This window comes from Osmia lignaria, chromosome 5 (genome assembly GCF_051020975.1).
Source record: "Osmia lignaria lignaria isolate PbOS001 chromosome 5, iyOsmLign1, whole genome shotgun sequence".
NCBI lineage: Eukaryota > Metazoa > Arthropoda > Insecta > Hymenoptera > Megachilidae > Osmia > Osmia lignaria.
Window position 1 is genome coordinate 10,734,404 of NC_135036.1, and position 21,467 is coordinate 10,755,870.

The following is a 21,467-nucleotide window of genomic DNA, read 5'->3' on the forward strand; positions in this document are numbered from 1 at the left end:
TGCAAATCGACTGGTTAAGTAGTCAAGTCCAAAGTGACTTATACGTCACGATTTATTATTGTAAATATCATGTTATTTACACATATATACCTAAGCTTGAAACAGCTTTTATAACATTCTTTTTTTTTTTTCTTTTTATATTTATGGAGAGGGTTTGAATTTTTTTGGCTGTAGTATCTTTCATTTTACATGTAACAAATACAATAGATAAGTAATATAGCGGGTCATAATTAAGAACATGATGCTCGACGTACAACGTAACTACGCAAAGACTGGAATCATCCTATCTACCCTCTCAACGTGTCTCAATCGCTCTCTTAACTTGTTATACAATATATATATATATTTATATATATATGTAAAGCTGTATATCAGTGTTTTCTAATATTTACTTAAATGTTAAACTTCTTACAGACCGGTTACATTCTTTGAAAGGAAAAATCTCTACACTTCTATAGTATAAGCCAAACTTAGCATACCTAAGTAGACACTTTAATATCAGAGATATTTTTTTTTTCTTGGATAGAAATACACGCTTTTTTAAAAGTCTCTTACATTTTTCTTATTTTTTTTTTTCATGCTCGACTGGCAACGATCGCGTCGATTACAAGGAAGGCTTCTCCAAACACCGTATAAAAATTATAAAACAGAAAGAATGTTTAAAATTTACCGCCTAACAAGTTATTACACACGTGTTCAGTAGAGTCGGTGCTACGGTCAGCCTCCTTAGGCCTTCGATATACGACATCAAAATTAAAATTCAGGCGAACATCCTCTCTCATTATCCTTTGCATTATAGATGGAATCTTATTTCCATTCCGTTTAGTATGTTTCTACTTGGATTTAAACTTCGAACTATCGTGTAAAATGAATTCTTTTTTTTTCTTTTTTTTTCTTTTTCTTTGATGATATATTCCTGCTGGTCCGCTTAAAGTCAGCCACATTCTTTATCAAATATTAATTAAGTTCAAGATTATTTAATAGATCCATCGATATCCAGCCTCGTTCTTATTACTGTCCATCTGTGAACTAGTTACGAACAAACTGAGTTATTAAAAGTACAAAAAAGGACCATGATCTACATTTTTTTTTTGTATCATGTCATTTCTTATGTGTGTACAAAGTGTCCGCGCTAAGTTGTTACAGCCTCGAACTTACTATTTGCAAAGTATCGAAGACAGAAAGACCTTTAGTATGAAAGTTACATGTTACAAAGGAGCAAGTTTTTCTTTTTTTTTAGTGGAACTATATAACTTTTTTTCAAATCGTTTAATACACCGTCCACGTTAAATATTGTCTCTTGAATAAGATTCAAGTCTGCGCCAGCATTGGCAGACCCAAAGGTTGACCACCATCGGTACTTCCTATTCGAGTAGTTTTCTTCCGCTACAAATCAATAAATTTGTAAGCAGAGTATCTCAATGTATAAGTTGTTCAATACAGCTTGAGACTGAAGTGAAAAAAAATGTATAGTTCCATTTAAAATAATAAGATTTAAAAAAATTTGTTTCCGTCAATATATTTGCCCCTTTGTACCATACAACTGTCATATACACAATTTTTTCTTTTTTGTATCCTCAATCCTTAAGAAATAACGAAACTGTAACAACTTTAGCGCGGGCATCCTGTATATAAACGAGCCAATGTAAGAGCGCGTTTGAGCGCTACAATTTACTTAGGTAAATTACGTATCTCATTTTTGCAAGGGTTTACTGTATTATGCATTAATAACGTTGTCACTGACGCAAAAATATTGATAGTAATATTTTTAGTATTAGTTGTAATTTTATCTGTGGTAGCAGTACTGATTGTGGTGGTAATGGTGGGATACTGTGTAGACGAAGAGCAAAACCACCTATCCCAATGATGGGAAGTCGTTCTCGTCATCTACTTTTGGAGCATTCTGGCGTCCCCGAGGTGACCTTTGCTCGGACTGTATAGCCTGTAGTTTAAAAGTTGAGAGAGAAAAAAAAAAAAACATTAAATTTTTAGACCTATAAGAACGTTGCGATTTAAAAAAATACTTACAGGACCACGTGGCTCTCCATCTCGAGGAGCACCACGATTTCCAAATCCGCGGCCGTTAGTGCGATCTCCACGACCTCGTCCTCGACCACGTCCACCAGCACCGCGCCGTGAATCACTGAACTGTATCTCAATGCCTAATACGTGTTTCTGCCTTCCAACGCGCTGAGGATATTCCGCCGCGGCATCGTATTCTTCTTCTTCATCGTCATCTTCCTCGGCGCCTTCCTTCTTTTTTTCAAGAGCATACATCTTTTTCCAGCGGGACAAATCTTCACCTTCACCGGCTTTGCGTAGATTGTACTGCGGCTTTGCTCTGTTATTACGTAGCGCTTTCCATTCGTCTAATGTTATTTCACGCGATTCTTCCTCAGCGGGCTTTTCCTCTGTTGCATCCGCAGCGGTTTCTCCTTCTTTTGCCTCTGTAGATGATGTTTGGGTAGTATCTGCATCAGGCTTCTCATTAGCCCATTCTTGACTTTCCGGATTCAGACTCTCTCTGAGCATAGAATGTAACATTAAAATATTCTCTTTTTATTTTTATGCACTTATTTTCTTAGGGAAATACTCACTCAATTTCATCGTTGTGGGTACCCCAGTTATGGCTACCAGCACCATCCTTTTTATCAACAGGTTTAATTCCGCTAAACAAAAATTAAATTTAACAACTTGTACATTATATAATTAAAATTGAATTAGAAATAAATAATGATTAAAAACTACGTTTTATCTGAGCCAGATTGACGATCAAATTCACGTTTTCCGCGATAGTCGTATCCTCCACGACCACGCGGGCCTCCACGTGTTCGTCCCATTCCTCGCATTCCACCGCGGCCCCTACGTTCGCCATAGTCCCCACGTTGGCTATCGTTAGAATTCCGGAATTCCCGTGTTTCACGTCCCTCACTGAAAAAAAAAAAAAAAAATGTTAATATATTATTTACATATAATATACTATTATATTATATTGTTGTAAGTTTACTTGTAAGAATTGCTAATGTACCATCTACTATTTACTTATTAAGTAGCTTGCATATCTTTTTTGTACAAACCCAGGAGGTCCTCGTCTCAATTCTCCTTGACCCCGAGGCGTCCTCTCACCCTCTTCGCGATTACGTCTGTTGTTACGTTCCTCTCTGCTCTCTGCAGAGAATTTAACATTGCGATCTCCACCTCCAGTTCTCGCTTGTGGTGGCTTTTTCTCTCCTACAATAGAGCAGAAAACAAATCATTAACACTGGCTAAAATGCAAATAAACATTTCATTTTTTTGTTGTATCAGAAATTTGAAATATACAATTTATAGAAAATCTTTATTTAAATGCAATTCAAAACACCATGTTGGTACAATTCGTATGAAAAATAATAAAACTTTATACAATATTATTAAACAACAAGAGGTTGTGATGTTTCTTTCATTATTTAATTAATCTTAAATTTTTATCTTATTTTTTTTATTATTGCAATTTTTTTTATAATACAATTTTGATAAATAATCATGTTATTTTACTGGAATTCCTTAGTAAATGACACGTCAGGCCAGCATCGATAAATTCTATTTTTAAGGTACGAAAAGAATACCTATAGAGCATAAAAAATAATTAAAAAAAAAAAAGATACAGAAAGATATGAATATAGAGCGATGGTACATTTATTAATAGTTTACATTTAAAAAATAACATCGATTAAAGAGATAAATTGTTTGAAACGATTGTTGATCGAAGCGAAAACTCATTGAACGTGCGGCAAAATATCAAAAGCACATGGACCCACGAGGAGCACAGAGCGACGGCCATAATACCGCGCACGAGGCGAGATTGCAATGAAAAATTACTAACCTTGATCTTTCTTTGATTCTTGCACCTTAGACGGTTGTTGCTGGGCTTCCTTTATCACGCGGTTTTTTTGAGTTTTATTACCGGTTCCCTTTTGCGCATCCGGCTGCTTACTCTTATTCTCCTTCTCTGATAGCTTCTCCTTTTTCCTAGCTTCTTTCTTTAGTTCCTCTTCTCTCAATTTCTCAAGTGGATCTTCGTCATCACCCAACGCTAACGAGAATTTGTTGGTAACAGTAATGCTGTACATATTTTCCATGATGTCTCTTATCCTCTCTTCGACGAGGATCACGCGAAAATTTCACGGCTACTCTTGAGCCCTTGTGTAACAGAGACATTCAATATTTCAATATGGCTGAGTCGGAGATAGTTCACCACGAGGTCTGTACTCAGGGAGGGACCGCATAATTGTCTTGCACCCAGCGCCCCACCTCCCCACCAATATTATTTATATCATTAATTTTATATGATTTCAAGCTGCAAAATGTCGTCTAAATTCAAATTTTTAATTTTAATCGCTTTGCATTTTTAAAATAACAAATGTACCGCAATAAGGAAACGCATATTTATGGTTGCCGTACTCAAAGAAATCGGCATTATTTCCATGAATTACTTAACGCTCACTGAATAGATTTTCTTATCTTTTATGCTTTATCTTACTGGTGTGCAATAATATTTATATACCTACGATTACGCTGTTTTTCTCACATATCATATTTCATAGTTCTTCGATGTAAATAAAAACTATCGGTATAGTATTTCATGCATGGTAATTATTGTTGTAACACCTAGGAATTGAACATTTTTTATTCCTTACATTTCCTTATATTGAACATCTCCTGAATTATATTAACTTTCCTTCCTAATTACTATGATTTTTAATGCTTTCTTTTCATTAAAATTAATATAAAAAATTCCATACTACATGTTCGTATATTCAAATTAATAAATTTATTACATCCTACTCTCTATATGTATATTTATTAAACTGTATACGTTTGTACAATATATATGTTTTTATTATAAGATCTTTTATAATATCATTATGCGGCATTTTCATGTAACACGTAAGGAAAGTTAAAGATGAAGGATTTTTAAAACTGAAATATTATTTATAAAACGTAAAGTTAATTCATATTAATTTTAAAATGAAAAAATAATGTAAATATTATATAAAATTATTTTTAATGATATACGCTTGCACTTTGTGTCTGTAAATATGAGATGTATCTATTACGACTATTTATTTTACCTGTACAAGAATTCTGTCTGTAGAGCATATTATTATTTCAATATATTATTAAAAACAAATTAAAGCGTTATTAATAGGCTAATTTTGTATTGCGCGTTTCTTTTCTTGCAAATCTCTGATTGGTTATGTTAATACAAAGAAAAGAATGCGCGCGCATGAGAAGCAAGCCGCGTGTAAAAACAGTCGGTAAAACGATGCTAACATTAGGAGACGGAACAAAAAGAATTCTATTTTTCGTGCTTTTAAACAAACAAAAATATATCTTCTAATCAATTACCTTCAACATTATAAAATTTTAAACATCTTTTTATAAATATCGGATAAACGCGCCATATATTTACATACATATACATATACGTTGTACCGGGTACACTCGTTTTGGCGGTTCACTAGTTGCACGCGGCAGACGGAGGGTGATAGTGAGAGTAAGTAGTAGGTTCCTAACATTGGTTTTTAAGCTTGCCGGCAAGGTGAAAAGTGAAGTGGAAAACGTGAAATGGAATTGCACACGCCAAAACGTGAAACGCGTCCTTTGACGGAATCGTTGCCTTGCAGTCCACCGATGTGCGATAGCATGCTTTATCCGTGGAATTGGGGCGAAGAAACAAGAAATGTGAATCTTAGCCCGGGCAGCTCGTGTTCTTCACCAGAGTACAGAGACCATAGCGTGGTGGCTGCGCGTACTGGGTCTCGTTCACGTTCCGGAGGTTCCGAAAGTCACCGTCGTGGACGACCAAGAGCAGATGCCCTTTCAAACCTTATGATGCAAGGAAGTACTTCGCCGAGTAGTATAAAATGTACTTATTGCAGTCGTGTCTTCCCACGGGAAAAAAGCCTGCAAGCGCACTTACGTACCCATACAGGTAACGCTTTATTTCTTATTCTAGGTTAATATTCCAACGTTTGATGCTTTCTAAGGAATTAATAAATTAATTTAATAGAAGTTTCTGTGAGAAAAGTCGGCACACGTTTTGTTTCGAGTTTATACAGCTATATGATTTCAACGGTTGTGCGACTCCATGCGATCACATCGTCCCGCCAATCGCCATCATGCGTACTTTAAATAATTAAATGGCTTGTTTGTAATAATACTTTTGTATGAATAAAACAACGCTGTATTGTTAAATAAACGAGTTAAATTTGTTGTCGCATTATATGAATTATGATAGAAATAATAACCGTTTAATGGAATATATAATTTTTTGCGTAATATATCGTAAAATGTTCTTTGTCCATGGAAAAGAGAAGCGACGCAAAACTTTCGTATTTAAATTAGTTTACAACAGAATTCTTTAAAACTTTTATATATATCTATTGTAACTTATAATAAATTATTAGTAACATTAAAAATTTTATTTTGCATTTTCTCAGTCACAATTTTTTTTTTAATCAATTGGAAAACAATGTGTGTAATATAATTAAATATTTCTTTTCAGGAGAACGGCCATATCCGTGTGATTATCCTGGATGCACAAAAGCTTTTACACAATCAGGACAATTAAAAACCCATCAAAGATTACATACAGGAGAAAAACCATTTCTATGTACTGAACCTGGCTGTGAAATGAGATTTACACACGCAAATAGGCATTGTCCGGATCATCCGTATGCTACTCTAACACGTTCTGATGATTTTGTATTAAAACCGGTATCAGAAAACACAGAATTACCTCATGACGTTACCAGATGGTTGGAACGTTATAAAATGTTAAGGGAAAGGGAAGATAGAACGCCAACAGGGAAAAATGAACGTAAGAAGAAAACATGGAAAAGTAGTTCTGAGAACCATAAAAGAGTTAAATCAAGAAAAGGCCTGATGATGGATGCAGCGGGAGAACAAGAAAATTTAGACTGTAAACCAACCAATCAAAGATTGTATTGCGGAGAGAGTCAGGATAGTCAAGAAGAGAGCCAGGACGAAGATCCGGTAGAAACATGTACCGGCTTACAGACATCCGAAGATGAGGAAATATCGACAAAGTTAGCGAGTACGCCTTTGAGAAGACCATTAGACAGACTTCAACCAAAGAAAAGATGGTTACGCGAAGCTTGCTTAGAGCAACAATTAGCTAAACCTTTAAATTGGGATAGTAAATCTACTAATGTACCTACAACCACTTCGTTTAAAATGAATAGTAATCAAATACAGTGGAGTCCAGCTACTGATAATTCATCTGTACTACTATCTACATCGTGTTTAAACGAATGTAAAGTAATTGAACTTCCTAAGTCAGAATTACTCGTCTACTCTTACTCGTCTACACAGCTATCTTGGGATACAGCTCCTGAAAATGAATCTCTAGAAACATCTGCAAACGAAGAACAAAAGTATACATTTGAATCGTCGAATACATTATCCCATAATATCTGGAATACTTCTCAACGAGATACAAATGACTTTTCAAATAATGCGCATAGAATGAAAAATAGAATTAATGATTCTCCTGAATACCCAAATCATGGGTGTTGGAATAATAATTCGGTAAAAGATACCCCGAAACCTAATGTAAAGATTATAGATTTTGCTCAAAATGAATTAACTAAACAGAGTACCTTTATGAATTCTCATAGCGAAAATATAACCAGACCAACTGTTTTAATGTTAGCTGGAAGTTTTAACAATAACAATAATAATAATAATAACAACAACAATAATAACAAAGATAGCATGTCAAAATTACCATCGGTCGAGTCTGAAACTGGATTGAAAGTGGTCGTTGTTAAACAGGAAGATAGTACCATCAAGTTACCACTTCCAGAGGACAGTCAAAAATGGTTAGGTGCTTTAGCATTGATGGAATTGGCCAAGAATCAAGAAGAAACGGGAAAAAGTTTTAGTCCTAAACAGAACAAAGATGAATGCTCTTTAAATTATACCCACTTATAGACTGTGATTTTTTAATTACTGTAGTTTTACACTACTTTTGTACGGCAGAAAAGAAGAAAAGAAGAACATTGTCATTTCTTCCTATACAATCGAGTAGTATATTTTATAATCTTTTTTTTTTTATATTTCTGTGTTCATATCATCATGTTACAATTTCTTACATTGATCATTCATTAGAATCTTGATCTAATGATACTTGTCATTATGAATATTAAGAGTGGTACGAGTTTTGCCTTTTTTTCCTTTTAATACCAACAAAAATGATTTTTTATTTTTCTGAACAAAACGAATATGTAAAGAAAAGAAGATCGTAAAATGAAAGCATGCAACATTTTCTTATATTTGTTTGAACTTTCATTATTTTGAGCGGATAAAAAACAACAAAATTAAATAGGAAATTAATAATTTATATGAAAAATCAAACGTCGTGTGTATATGTACAGTACAAGTTATAAATATTATCTGTGTTCCTATGAAACGTATTTCATAAACAAGTACTTATTGTACATTACACATGCAGCAACACAAATAATATTTATAATAATATAAATCTTTGTTTGTATCTTTAGTAGTCAATTTAATATTCAATGACACTGAATGTTTTAAAATATTGTATTGATATACAATAGAAATTCTTTTATACTTTTGATTTTAAACATACCATAAGATAGGTCATGAAATAATTTATGGATAAGAAATTCATTGTGTTGTTCATTTATCTTCTTTGCCAAATATTTTAAGTATTATTTTCCCATTACTTTGTATTTTTCATCTCGCATATTAAATGAAAAGATTTGTTGTAATAACTGTTAGTTCTGCAGCTTTTAAATATTCTTAATAATTTTTATTTTTAAAAAATCACTTTTATGTAACTGGAATTTTAATACAAGTTTTTTTATGTTTCATTTTCCATGCTATAAAGTTATGAAATAGTTGATTTTTTAAGACGGTACAGTGAAAATTTATTTATTATTGTCGACCATACCGAATAATGATAAAAATTTGTGTGATATTTAGAAAGTTAAATATGAAAAAAAATCTTGTTCCGAAAATATTGAATGAATTTTGTAAATTATTTAATTCAAACGAATATAGATGTATTTATAAAATGTTACAGATATAAACAAACAGAAAATGGGTAGAATAAAAATATAAATTTTCGTTTGTAATATTAAGTGACTTTAAATCTTACTATTTTTTACTAAATGTGTACATATGTGAAATATTTTAATAAATATTTTCTAAAATTTGAGAAATTATGTTTTATTAAATTATTTACCTGGATTCAAGATTTTCTAACGTTCTTGAATACTACTTTTTTATAGAGCTTTTACAACACCCTTTCGGCAAATTTTAATACTTTTATTATAAATTAATTGTGGTTGTTCATACACAATAAAATATTGGCAGTGTCTACGTTATATGACTATTTTTCACGTTTCCTCTAATTTTGATTTACCTCTTTTTAGTAAATTTCTTGTAGCTCTTAATTTGGTACTTTCATTCCTTTGTATTTTTTTTAAATTTTCTATTTTATCAGATCGATTAAGAAACAAACTATTATCTTGATCTAACTTACTTGTGTTGCTTTCTTCTGTGGTTTTACACGACGAGGATTCGTTATTCTCTGCTGTTATATCCTTTCCATTATCTTTTCTATCAGTAATAGTTAAGTTTTTAAATAGTTCAATTGTTTGAATAATTTTATTACAGTCGCTCGAAGTTAACTGCTTCGAAAGTCGCGTTTTTCTGGTATATTTTTGTGAAGCTGTTTTAATTTTAAGATCTTCTACAGTATCGATTAATTTTTGAATACTTTTATCTGTTGCGGATTCGTCCATTTCGTCCACTATTTTATATAAATACTCTGAAACATCTGGTACTACTGATGTAACTTTTTCAACAATATCCTTCATAGAAATATTACTAACGTTGTGTTCTTTTACATCATTAATTCGTTTCGACAGTAAGCTACTCTGTGATTCTTTTGTTTTAGTAGAATTTTCTAAATATTCTTCATCTAAAATTTTCCTTCCTATTAATTTACTATGTGACCTAGTTCTCTTGTGTCTACTTGGTGGAGATGAAGAATCACTATCTTCATCGTCGCTGAAGTTCATGCTAACTTTAGTTAACTTTAAAAGTGGAGGAGTTCGATTACGTCGAAGAGTAATAGGCTTTTTCGTTCGAACATTATTGTTAGCTGGTGTTACGCAAATATTTGCTTCCTTTCTTGACTCGTTAACATATGGACTTATATCGATATCAGCCGGATCAGGAACTGTAAATGCTGCAACAGATAAATTAATTTCAATTACAAATAAATTCAGTACACGATAAAACTTGTGTAAGCACTTACTTGCAGAAGCTGAATTATCAAACGTCCGTTGAAAACGATAATCAATCATTAATTCCTTAACAGCCATATAAATTGGATGTCCCTTCAATTTGTACATATCGCATATTTGAATCGCCAATGAAATAACGTTTATTATTTCTTCCTGCTTGGAGCTTGAATAGCTTCTCATGAAATAAGTAAAATTAATTAACAAAAGTATATAATCCACACTGTAAAAGCGTTCCTGCCAGGGGATGTACTGATTTTGATTTTTTGATGTTCGCTTTTCTAGCTTCATTAAATCCTCTTTTATCTTAAATGCACCGTGGAAGTGTTGCAACGATGCTGTAATATTTCTTTGTAACGCATACAATTGAGCTCTGATGTGTGTGCTTGAAAATACTAAATAATGATATGACACGTTTTTACAGATGTAACAATTACAATCTTTATGACGCATAAATTCAGGTAAGTCAAATACTTTGTTCCTGAGTATTGGCGAAGCATCATTTTGAGGAATGTCTCTAATAGGATCTACTACACGGACCGGTGTTAACAAAACATTTTCCGATAACAGTTTAGCTGAATTACTGTTCATCGATGCTTTAAATGTTTCAATGTTTAATATGTGTTCTAATCCTTGAAGCTTAACTTCGCAATCGCTTAATTGCGAACGTGATAAATCAATGTAGCAGAATGCTTTTAATATCTCTGCAACTCTAGCTACTGCTCCTAAAGTCTGTGCTGTTTTTAATCGTCGAACCAAGTGTCCACCAATCTCCCGGAACGACAGCAAACTATTCATTCGTGGTGATAAATTAACAGTTGCGGACAATAGTATATCAAAGCCGAACAAATATTTATCTTGAGGTTTCCCTATAAAAGATATTGCGGTACAATTTGAACGTGTATGTTATAAAATCATATCTAAATGAAAGTTACATTTTCTCGTAGAAAGCTCCTCGTTCAAATTAACCATAGTATATAAAGTTTCAATAATATATCGTGTGTATTCTTCATGCTTAATGCTTTCCTCATATAAATAACAATTGTACAAAATTCTGTCTAGACTGTACAAATATACAGCTATGTTGCTGAAGAAAGAAATTCCTGGCAGTTTCCTGGATTTGTTAAGTAATTCTCTGGCTTCGCTGTACTAAAATGAAAAAATATATTCATGTAAAGTTTTCATAAATAATGTACGGTTTATAAACTTACCATGTTACATTCAAAATAAAAATCTGATAAACTTATCCAAAAAATAGCAATCGCATAAATTATATCTTTATCCTGAGAATCGTCGAGTTCATTTGCAAGTTTTTTCCCTGTATTAATCCATTCGTAATCAATGTGTCTCACAGAAATACTACGTCCAATAACTAATAATACAAAATTAATTTGCATGCTTTAATACTTGTCTAGAAATTCCGAACAGTAATGCATAAAGATTTATACCATAAATAATTGCATAGTTATTTTTTAATTCAGAAGCTAATGCATAGGCAAGTTTCCATATATTTATTTCACAATCTTGGTACCGGTGCAAATGGGCATATTCACCGGCTGTTATCAATGTCCTGAGAGTCATTAGTGGTTCATAGCCATATGCGATTTCCTCCTGTAAATAAAAAATTATTAATTAATATAAAGCGTGCAATTTATTTATAGAGATATTTAAATATTAAACTTACGATATTTTGCTGAAAACATTTGCTCCATTTTTTCAATGGTTTCTGCAAGTACGATAGAAGTTTAGAGTCTTCTTTAATATTTATCATTGTATAAGCTGGCACTACATCACGGGATTCGTTTTCACCAATTTCTGATACTTTCGGAGCGTGTAACGCAAATTTTGAATTTTCCATTTCTGTTTGAGTTTGTTTATTCACAGCGCTCAACTGATTTATAAAAATATAAAATTCTAAATTGGCTTGTAGACATAAAACGAAGTTATTTCCCTTGATTTGTTTCAAACACGAAATACCTTGTTTAAGACACTCTGAAATGTCCTTGTTGTAATCAAAATTCAACAAATGGCATACTAACATTTGTACAGCACGAGCATACTGGATTGGAGTTGCTTTCAATGCTTTCATTTCATTTAGAACTTTGTGTATAGCATCAGAAAGATTGACTCTTGCTTCTTGTAAATCTGCTACTTCTCTCAAACATACTTCAATAAGGTCGTATTTTGATAATTCATCAGATAATCCTAGCTCTTTTATCCTTCCTTTATCTTCCTTTAAGCACGTTACAATGGTCATTTCTACAACTTCCTTGGAAGTTATAGATTTATGTTTTATGTTTGCCCACATTCGAAATGCTTTTGAATCTGTATCGTTGTAACTTAATAAAGCATTCAATGCTGTTGCAGTCATTGCTTCTCTGTACATACCCTGATTATAATGTATAGAACTTAGTCTGTGTAATGCAGAGCATAAAGGGTTTTTAAGATTAATATACCGAGACTTTGATTGTATGTCTTCGAATTGTATAATGGAAGTACATAGTAATGAACATAATGATACACTTTCTTCGTAAAAGCGGTCGAACTTTATGCATAAATTATAAATCATAGCACTACAAGTGCTCCATAACTGTGTCCAACATTTGCATTCGTTCTTCTTCATTTCATAAATGTCTGCTACATTTTGTTCTAAAAATTTTTGAGCAAGTACACAAATATCCTTTGACAAATCATCTGCAGAGAATTTACTAATTAAGTTGACACATCTTATCTTCGTTACTACGGCATTGTACATGTCCCTTTTGATTGTACAATTTTCATTTTGACAACTCTTGCACTTATCTGATATCTGTTTAATAAAACATATGCTTATGTGTGAAACCATATTCATTACTTGCAGTAATATATCATTCTTTAGAAATATTTTCTTCTCTGTTTTTACACATATCTCCCAATACATAAACAGTGATTCTAATATCTGAATAATACTGAATGTGGCCCATTTAAGAGATCCTATGTACCCAAATTTCTTAACAATCTCTAAATAATTATCACAAAAGTTTTGGATGTTTTTAACGGTACATTCTTCTAAATATTCGACTGGTTTTAGAAGTATAAGGCATATAGACTCAAGTAACAAGAAACACTGATAACATTCTTCATCTTTCAATAGCATTGTTTTAAAATGTTTGCTGATAGTATTAACAATATTTGTTGCAGAATTCAGGCATTTTTCATTAATATTTTCACATATAATTTTGCTTGTTATATGAAACACATGACGAGATATAACATATTTTTCATCCATATTTAAGACTAGCTCTGTCTCGCTTATATATTCAACAACAAATGTATAAAAATCAGTAAAATATATATTTGGCTCCTGTTTAATAGATAAAATTTCATTCAAATATGAACTTATTTTCATAAGCAAATACTTTGTAAAATTTTTGTGCGCTATTTGTATCATTTCTAATTCATATCTTATAATGTTTTTTAATACATGGTAATTTTCAAAGTATGATGGTTCATCTTGCAGACAATCAAGTACACAACGAACTGCATCATACCATAGATGAGATATTTTTATTAACACATCATTCACAGTGTCACGGGCATAATGTTCTTCTTTTAAATAGACACATATTTTAAATGCTTCTTTAAACATATACATTTCTAATAAACAACGAATTATGTGATATAAGCTAGAGACATACTTATTACTATCCGGTACCTCAATCAGAACCGAACACAATAAACAAGTTAATCTATAAATTTCTTTTCCTATATCTTTATTATCTTTATCACATTTGTCTGCGGTGTGAGACAGATATAATAAAAGTTTAAAAATATATTTATTTGCTCTTCCACTTATATTGGTAGAAACAATTTCCTGAAAAATTTAAATCTGATTACTTTTCATTCATAAACGTAACATTTATAGATTTTAATAGACCACGAACCTGGATGTCTTCTATTACGCTTTCTAATTGCTCTTTCTGAACTGATTCTATCCATTTTTTTATTTTGCTTTCTATATTCATTTCTCTAGTGGATACTTAATTTTTTAACGGACTATGTACGGATAAACCTCTTTTGAATGAGACAGATCATTTCACATTTACGCGCTGTAAACATGTCATAAAATATATAAGAAGTATAGGATTCCCTCATAAATGGCGCCTCTGTTCGATCGGTAACTTGTTGAGTAGTTTGAGAGGCTTTTGTATAGATGGTGCTACGATTGAATTTTAAAAATATTTAATTTATGGCGATCTTTTTAAAATACAAGTTTGTCAAACAATTATTTTAATAATTTTTCGATCTTGCGCTGATTGTGACTGATTTCTAAAAAATAAAATAAAAGAGGGTCTAGTAAAACAGGCACGACCATCATACCAACTGTGCTCTGCATATACATGCAGACCTAACTTCACCTGGGGGTATCTGTGATCCCCAAAATTATGATCCCTCGGGAACAATGGTATGTCCAGCCTTTTTATATCTGTAGTCACTATGCTCAGCTTTAGAAGGCTAGGAAGGCTAGGAATTCCTTTTAACCTAACAGAGGTTGACAAGAGATCAAGAGCATATGATATTAATTACTATCAAACCAATACAGATTTTTGATTAAAAATGAATTCAAGAACGCAAACGAGAAGAATTCCTGAAGTGGAACCACGTATAGATTATGTTCAATGCGATGGGTTAGTAGTTATGAAAATGGTGAAACATTGTCATGAAGAATCTATGAGTAATATGGATGTTGCTCAAGGCGCTCTTCTTGGTTTAGTCGTTCAAAATCGTCTTGAAATTACAAACTGTTTTCCTTTCCCTAAAAACGATGAAATCATGGATGAAGAGGAGTATCAACTTGCTATGATGCGTCGGCTTAGATGGTAAGTACCATCTAAACATGCTACTTTAAAATTTAATAGTACAAGTAACTGTATTAAAATATTTGTATAGGGTGAATGTTGATCACTTCCATGTTGGATGGTATCAAAGTGCAGATGTTGGAAATTTCTTAAATGTATCATTATTGGAATCACAATACCATTATCAGACTTCCATTGAAGAATCAGTAGTCCTGATATATGATACAGCTAAATCAGCTAGAGGTTTCCTCACATTGAAAGCTTATAGACTTACTCCACAAGCTATACAGATGTATAAAGAAGGTGAATTCACACCTGAAACATTACGTACTTTGAAGATTGGTTATGAAACTTTATTTATTGAGATTCCAGTTGTAATAAAGAATAGTAACTTAACTAATATAATGATGTCTGAACTTGAGGAAATGATTCCTGAGGAAGAAGGCACCAAATATTTGGATCTTGGAACAGCTACAGTATTAGAAAATCAACTAAGGTGCTTAATGGATCGTGTGGATGAATTGAATCAGGAAGCAATGAAGTTCAATAGGTATCAACAGCTAGTGGTTCGTCAGCAACAAGAAAAGAATAGACTTCTAGCTAAGAGAGTCCAAGAAAATGCTGCTAGAGCTGCTAAGGATGAGCCTCCGCTACCTGATGATGATATCAACAAGCTTATAAGACCATTGCCAGTTCCCTCTAGGTTGAATCCAATGATTGTAGCTGGACAGATTAATACATACAGTGAACACATTTCACAATTCTGTGCTCAGAGCTTAGCAAAATTATATATTACTCAAAGTCTCCAGAATGCAAAGGAGGCAAAATCATCCCATTAAGATAATCTTAATTGTACTTCTGACATTTGTAATATTAAAAACTGAAAAATGACATTAAAACGAAAATCTTAAAATATTTTGAATTTGCATTCAGTTCTTATCATGCTAAATATAATCGCATTTATCTTTTTCATATTTTTGCATCTACAACTGTATAAACAATATTGTTAATTTTGTTGATATTGTACAGTCTGTAAGAAAAATTTAACGACCAATACAAGTTAATTTGTAGAGGCGGGGATTCGAAGTTCAGTAGCGGATTGTGATATCACGTACCCTACCTTTCCTATCTAACCTTAAACTAATAAAATGGCTTTGAATTCTCTTTGTAGAGTGGTCTTATTTTGATTTGCTATTACAGTTATAAAAGATTTTCTTCTAATTTTAATTTTAAAATATTTATTGTAGGAAATATACTTTCCTAAAATCATGAAAGCGTGTTACGTTTCGCAGCCATTATTAGTTTGAATTTTTACATTTATGTGGCAGGGAATCGCACACATGTTAAAGACCAAATACGTAAATGTCAGTCATTCGGCTAAGCGAATCGGTATAGGTATGTGACCGGGTGCGATCAAACAAGTTGAAACAAAGACGAAAATTAGCTACACCAATAGTCAGAATTCCAAATTATTATTAGTGGACGAATTTATAATGGAGGGTCACCAGGTATGCAAACGATTTGTAAAAACAAAAACTATCGATGTATCATTGTTAAATATCATTAATGTCTTTACGTTATGACTCATTCTTTTATGTAGCAGTTACAGATAATTTCTGTGATATTTTAAATATGTTTCTGGAAATTTTACATTTGATCTTTTTTTTTACAGGTAATAGCGCTGTACGACTTTACAGGAGAGTCAGGAACAGCAGAGTTATCTATTACAGCAGGAGAAGTGTTAACTGTCATGAGAGATAATGTAGGTGATGGATGGTGTGAGGGTTTTAATCAGAGTGGAAAATCTGGGTTGTTTCCAGCAGCATACGTTCAGATTTATGAATCTGCAACAACTGCTTCAAGTATACTTATTACTTTTTTATATGCAAAAACATAAATTTTACCTGAATGTAGTAATTCAATCAATTATATCCATATTTTCATATGCATTAGATGCTATGACATCGTCTCAACAAAGTTCTGGGGATTATTGGGATGACGATTGGGATGATGATTCTGAAATTGGTCAGACACAGGCATATGTCCCTCAACAACAACAACAACAGCAACTGCAACAACAACAACAACATATGATACAGTTAACTCAACAACATAGTGTAGATTATGGGGACACAGTTTCTACACCCATCATTCATTCCGTAATACCTGAAAGGCCTATACCTAATATACCAAAGAAAAACAATAAATTTTCTACATTAATAAAGTCCGGTGAAGACAGTTTTCTGTTAGGAATGAGGGTAGCTAATGTTCCTGAAAGTGAGAAAATATTTATTGAAGAAATTGAAGGAGGACGTTGTAGATGGGTTCCAAGAGGAGAATCTTACAGTTGTGCAGTCACATCTCCTAAAAAGGAATCAAAATTAAAAGGTCTTAAAAGTTTTACAGTTTATCAACTTACACCTACGGTATTTATAAATTATTTTCTCTGTTTCATGTTGATGCTAATAAAATATCAAAATTAATATTGATTTTCTATTATAGTTTAACAATATTCAAGTTTCAAGAAGATACAAACATTTTGATTGGTTACACGAACGTTTGGAAGAAAAATATTGTTTTATTCCTATTCCACCGCTACCAGATAAACAAATATCTGGGAGATACGAGGAACAATTTATTGAACATCGACGTACCCAACTTCAAGAGTTTGTCGATTATGTTTGTAGGCATCCTGTGCTAGCACGTAGTCGTGTCTGGGAACATTTTATAACTTGTACAGATGAGAAAAAATGGAAAGCTGGAAAGAGGCAAGCCGAGAAGGATGAATTATTAGGTGTAAATTATTTTAATGCTGTCCAATGTCCTGAAATAAATTTGGATGTTATCAAAGTAGAGATTCAAACGGATGCTTTCAGTAGATTTATAAGTGGATTAGATCCGGTAGTTAAAAATTTTATGGCTATGGCTGTTGACCAAACGAAAAAAAATCAGGTTCTCTATAAAAGAGAATTTCAGAAAATTAGTCAGAGTTTTAGTGCGTTAAGTCACGCATTGGAGGGCGACGATAGTAGTCGAGGAAAATTAACATATGCACTAAAAGTAACAGGAGATGCTTATAATGATATAGGTAAATTATACGAAGAACAACCTAAATTTGATTGGGAGCCTCTTGCCGATAAATTTCACATTTATAGAGGGATTATCAGTAGTTTCCCAGACGTGATAAATATACACAAGGTAATTGTTAGAAAAATTTACTTTCCAGTTCGAATAATTTTCTAAACATATTTTTTTATATTTTCATTTTTAATATATTTAGAGTGCTGTCCAGAAACGAAAAGATTGCGAAAGATTAGTAAGCGAGCACAAAATGGAACCGCAACAATTACGAGAACTTTCTCATCGGACAGATATAATAGCGCGGACTGTTTTCGCTGAAGAAACGCACTTTCAAACAGAGAAAGAAATTCATTTAACTCAAGCCATGAAAACTCATCTCAAAGAGCAAATTACATTCTATCAAAAGATTGTAGATAGATTACGAGAAGCATTAAGTGCTTATGAAAGTTAAAATGTATATGTAATGTAATGTTATGTAAAAATGCTTCATTTACAGTATAATATTGAAACGAGCTGTTTAGTTTAAGATGTGTAAACTATACGAAACAGTAGACAAAAGCTACACGTTAAAATTATACGGGGTATGTATTCGTATTTAAATCACGAATACAATTTCAGATGTATTACGTTTATAATAATGATAAGCGATAATCGCAGAAGAAGGATATATGAGTTAAAAAATGGGGCCAATCATTTGTTCTCAGATGTTATTACCAAGAATCATACGTGTACAGGGTGTTTCAGCTATGGATGGGGATCCTCCTTGCGGGGGGTGTTAGCAGGGGTGACACTGAACAACTTTTTCCTTTACTAAAATGTTCATCAAGGCTTAGTTTTTGAATTATTAATGAAAAATTCAGGAGTGTTATTCGGAATCAAAATTCCGCTAGCACCCCCTGCAAGGATGCCCACCTGTAGCCGAACACCCTGTATAAAAATATGAATATATTTCCTACGACTACACATTTCCTATTTACAATATTTTATGTATTTTTTAAATAATACAATCGTGTATCATTGTGAAGCAATTAATCAAATAAGAAAAGTAATGGTCAGAATAAAATGTAACTTTCCAAACACAGATAATTAATATCAACTAAACGGTATTATTAATAATGCATAGTAATATATTGAATGTCCATATTAATGTTAATCTTTTATGGCTGCTACATTATAAAATAAAAGAATAATTTTATAATTTATTTTTCATAGAAATATTTTAAATATAAGTTTAATCATTGACTTTTCTTACCAAGTATATTTATATACACATATGTATGTCATTAAAATTTTATAATATAAGCTATATTTTAAACAAATTTTGAAGATTGATAGAAAAATATATAAAAATATATATATATATAACTGCAAAAAAGTTTATACTTTAAAATTATACGATTTATATATTATTGATCTATAATTTTTCGATTTACAAAGGCAGCCGCTGTTTGTTGATAAATCATTTATATTAAAGTATAACAATTATGTAAATTTTCTGTTTAGTCTATTGTATGAAAACTAAAACTGTTATGTATTATTAGTTAACAAATTGTAAAATAAGGCATATTAATTGTTAATGCATTTAAAATAATTTGTATAAAATGATATCTTAATTTTAAGCACAAACATAATTTTGTAAATGTTATCATAATCATTATTATTGTTGTAATAATTTTCATTGTCCATAGTTTTCCTTTTGCGTTTCCTTTTTGCGTAATTGAATTTCATTAAACTTATATCAAATTAAAACACAGTTATTATTTCATTTACACTCTAATCTATAAGATCGAAATAAAGTTTATACTTCAAAGTTTTTTTAATAAAAAATAACTATACTAAATAAATGTAATCAGCTATACAGATAAATGTAATCGGTTGTATCAGCTATATATGTATTTTTATTCATTAACATTCCATGAAATAGTAATATCGAACATTTGTTGTGTAGCACCACAATCATGAAATTGAAAAACCTATTAAATTGGAAAGTTCTCAGCTATCTGTTTGCTATGATCCTCTTAATTACAAGCCAGTTCGTTTAAACAAAATAATTCTTATTAAGCCCTACTTTTCAAAATATTAGTTATTTAAAAGAAATTGGCGACTTTGATCTGTTCTTTTCAAGGAGTATGAATAACATTGGCACTTTAAACTAGTTCAATATACTCTCATTACTAAGGTCTTCCGCATAAGAGTAATAAATTCATCATTAACGTCTATTAGCACTGATTTGCCGCATGATATATAATTTAATAACGAGAATATCTGATATTAATCCCCACATGCACAAATTCAAGCGTAGCAGTAGCAAGGCTTGTGCAATGAGAAAATTACAATAGGAAGTAGTTACTTTTGTAATCGATTAATAAATATATATAGGAGCAGTACGTTTATAGGCAACAATTAAAATATTATAATCAACAGTGCATTCTCCCTTCCTAGCTTTCTTTCTTTCACTCTTTTCTTCGCTTTCATACACACTCTATCAGTCTGGCGTTATATTGTTTTTCTTCAATAAAACTGCAGTAACAAGTTCTTTTCATTGCTATTTAAAATCAGCTTATTTTTACAATCACATTTGTAATATTCCTGCCGATATGTTTATTCATGTGGCACGGTTTTTTCGTTTTTGTTTTTTTTTTTTCTTTTCTTCTTCTTCTAAGTACAAGCTAAGCTTCTTTTACTTTTGTCTAGAACTTTAAATTACAAGCTCATCGACAACGCACAAATGTATAGCATAAAAAAATGCTGTTTTAGCGAACGCTCCTTATTAGATGAAACGATGATGGTAACGAAACAAAATTGTATAAATTAACTGTAAATATTTCAATACAAATAAATGTATCGACTAAAATGAAAGTACAAATCTTCCATTCATAAATAAAGATAACTGATACTATATAATGATTAGTGCTAACAAATTAATCTCTCCAAACATATAAAATCATACAAATTTTATCTAAGAATTCTTGTGACAAATATTTCCTTTTATATTCCATCATCGTATCATCTGAGGCACTTTAGAATGGTATATTATTTTGCGCAATGAAAGACCTCTGATCAATTGGAATTTTGATACTACAATGTTCAAAGAAAAATAAATGATTATTACATGTATCGTAGCATCCTTCATATACGTTTCTGTCCTAAATTACTTTTTGAAGAACAATAATATCTGTCTTATAATTAATATAATTATTATCAA

At 31.7% G+C, this 21,467-nt stretch overlaps 5 protein-coding genes across 6 annotated transcripts; 3 read left to right on the plus strand and 2 right to left on the minus strand.

The window, feature by feature from the left end:
* Positions 1–116: 116 nt before the first annotated feature.
* LOC117604954 (uncharacterized) lies at positions 117–4,253 on the minus strand. Its single transcript, XM_034325598.2, has 6 exons — positions 3,863–4,253; positions 3,078–3,231; positions 2,749–2,931; positions 2,598–2,669; positions 2,029–2,524; positions 117–1,942 (listed from the first exon to the last, which is right to left on the minus strand). Exons 1-6 carry the CDS (start codon positions 4,116–4,118, stop codon positions 1,856–1,858), a joined length of 1,248 nt encoding a protein of 415 aa, XP_034181489.2. The 5' UTR covers positions 4,119–4,253; the 3' UTR covers positions 117–1,855.
* Positions 4,254–5,178: 925 nt separating this feature from the next.
* On the plus strand, positions 5,179–8,570 carry LOC117604810 (uncharacterized). 2 transcript variants are annotated; one of them, XM_034325295.2, is made up of 3 exons: positions 5,180–5,536; positions 5,667–5,974; positions 6,548–8,569. In XM_034325295.2, exons 2-3 carry the CDS (start codon positions 5,674–5,676, stop codon positions 7,996–7,998), a joined length of 1,752 nt encoding a protein of 583 aa, XP_034181186.1. In that variant the 5' UTR covers positions 5,180–5,536; positions 5,667–5,673; the 3' UTR covers positions 7,999–8,569. The 2 variants fall into 2 exon arrangements, with proteins under 2 accessions (XP_034181185.1, XP_034181186.1); XM_034325294.2 differs by having other exon boundaries at positions 5,179–5,974; positions 6,548–8,570.
* A 423-nt stretch (positions 8,571–8,993) lies between these two features.
* Positions 8,994–14,489, minus strand: LOC117604751 (uncharacterized). The gene is made up of 7 exons (XM_034325174.2): positions 14,267–14,489; positions 12,028–14,196; positions 11,792–11,954; positions 11,555–11,715; positions 11,279–11,492; positions 10,358–11,212; positions 8,994–10,288 (listed from the first exon to the last, which is right to left on the minus strand). Exons 1-7 carry the CDS (start codon positions 14,345–14,347, stop codon positions 9,432–9,434), a joined length of 4,500 nt encoding a protein of 1,499 aa, XP_034181065.2. The 5' UTR covers positions 14,348–14,489; the 3' UTR covers positions 8,994–9,431.
* Positions 14,490–14,805: 316 nt separating this feature from the next.
* Positions 14,806–16,145, plus strand: eIF3h (eukaryotic translation initiation factor 3 subunit h). The gene is made up of 2 exons (XM_034325176.2): positions 14,806–15,202; positions 15,273–16,145. The coding sequence occupies exons 1-2, from the start codon at positions 14,940–14,942 to the stop codon at positions 16,018–16,020; spliced, it is 1,011 nt and encodes a 336-aa protein (XP_034181067.1). The 5' UTR covers positions 14,806–14,939; the 3' UTR covers positions 16,021–16,145.
* A 286-nt stretch (positions 16,146–16,431) lies between these two features.
* SH3PX1 (sorting nexin 33-like protein SH3PX1) lies at positions 16,432–20,906 on the plus strand. The gene is made up of 5 exons (XM_034325175.2): positions 16,432–16,689; positions 16,854–17,043; positions 17,135–17,607; positions 17,684–18,379; positions 18,462–20,906. Exons 1-5 carry the CDS (start codon positions 16,675–16,677, stop codon positions 18,711–18,713), a joined length of 1,626 nt encoding a protein of 541 aa, XP_034181066.1. The 5' UTR covers positions 16,432–16,674; the 3' UTR covers positions 18,714–20,906.
* The last annotated feature ends 561 nt before the right edge of the window (positions 20,907–21,467 follow it).

Excerpts from the sequence above, each read along its gene's own strand:
- LOC117604954 (XM_034325598.2), bottom strand. The coding sequence starts at position 4,118 with ATGGAAAATATGTACAGCATTACTGTTACCAACAAATTCTCGTTAGCG. Across the intron at positions 2,932-3,077 it reads TTGAGACGAGGACCTCCTGG|TGAGGGACGTGAAACACGGG; the intron begins GTTTGTACAAAA and ends TTTTTTTTTCAG. Across the intron at positions 1,943-2,028 it reads ATGGAGAGCCACGTGGTCCT|GCTATACAGTCCGAGCAAAG; the intron begins GTAAGTATTTTT and ends TTTAAACTACAG.
- LOC117604810 (XM_034325294.2), top strand. The coding sequence starts at position 5,608 with ATGGAATTGCACACGCCAAAACGTGAAACGCGTCCTTTGACGGAATCG. Across the intron at positions 5,975-6,547 it reads GCACTTACGTACCCATACAG|GAGAACGGCCATATCCGTGT; the intron begins GTAACGCTTTAT and ends ATTTCTTTTCAG.
- LOC117604751 (XM_034325174.2), bottom strand. The coding sequence starts at position 14,347 with ATGAATATAGAAAGCAAAATAAAAAAATGGATAGAATCAGTTCAGAAA. Across the intron at positions 14,197-14,266 it reads GCGTAATAGAAGACATCCAG|GAAATTGTTTCTACCAATAT; the intron begins GTTCGTGGTCTA and ends TAAATTTTTCAG. Across the intron at positions 11,493-11,554 it reads TTTATTTTGAATGTAACATG|TACAGCGAAGCCAGAGAATT; the intron begins GTAAGTTTATAA and ends TTTTCATTTTAG.
- eIF3h (XM_034325176.2), top strand. The coding sequence starts at position 14,940 with ATGAATTCAAGAACGCAAACGAGAAGAATTCCTGAAGTGGAACCACGT. Across the intron at positions 15,203-15,272 it reads ATGATGCGTCGGCTTAGATG|GGTGAATGTTGATCACTTCC; the intron begins GTAAGTACCATC and ends ATATTTGTATAG.
- SH3PX1 (XM_034325175.2), top strand. Across the intron at positions 17,044-17,134 it reads ATCTGCAACAACTGCTTCAA|ATGCTATGACATCGTCTCAA; the intron begins GTATACTTATTA and ends CATATGCATTAG. Across the intron at positions 18,380-18,461 it reads ACGTGATAAATATACACAAG|AGTGCTGTCCAGAAACGAAA; the intron begins GTAATTGTTAGA and ends TAATATATTTAG.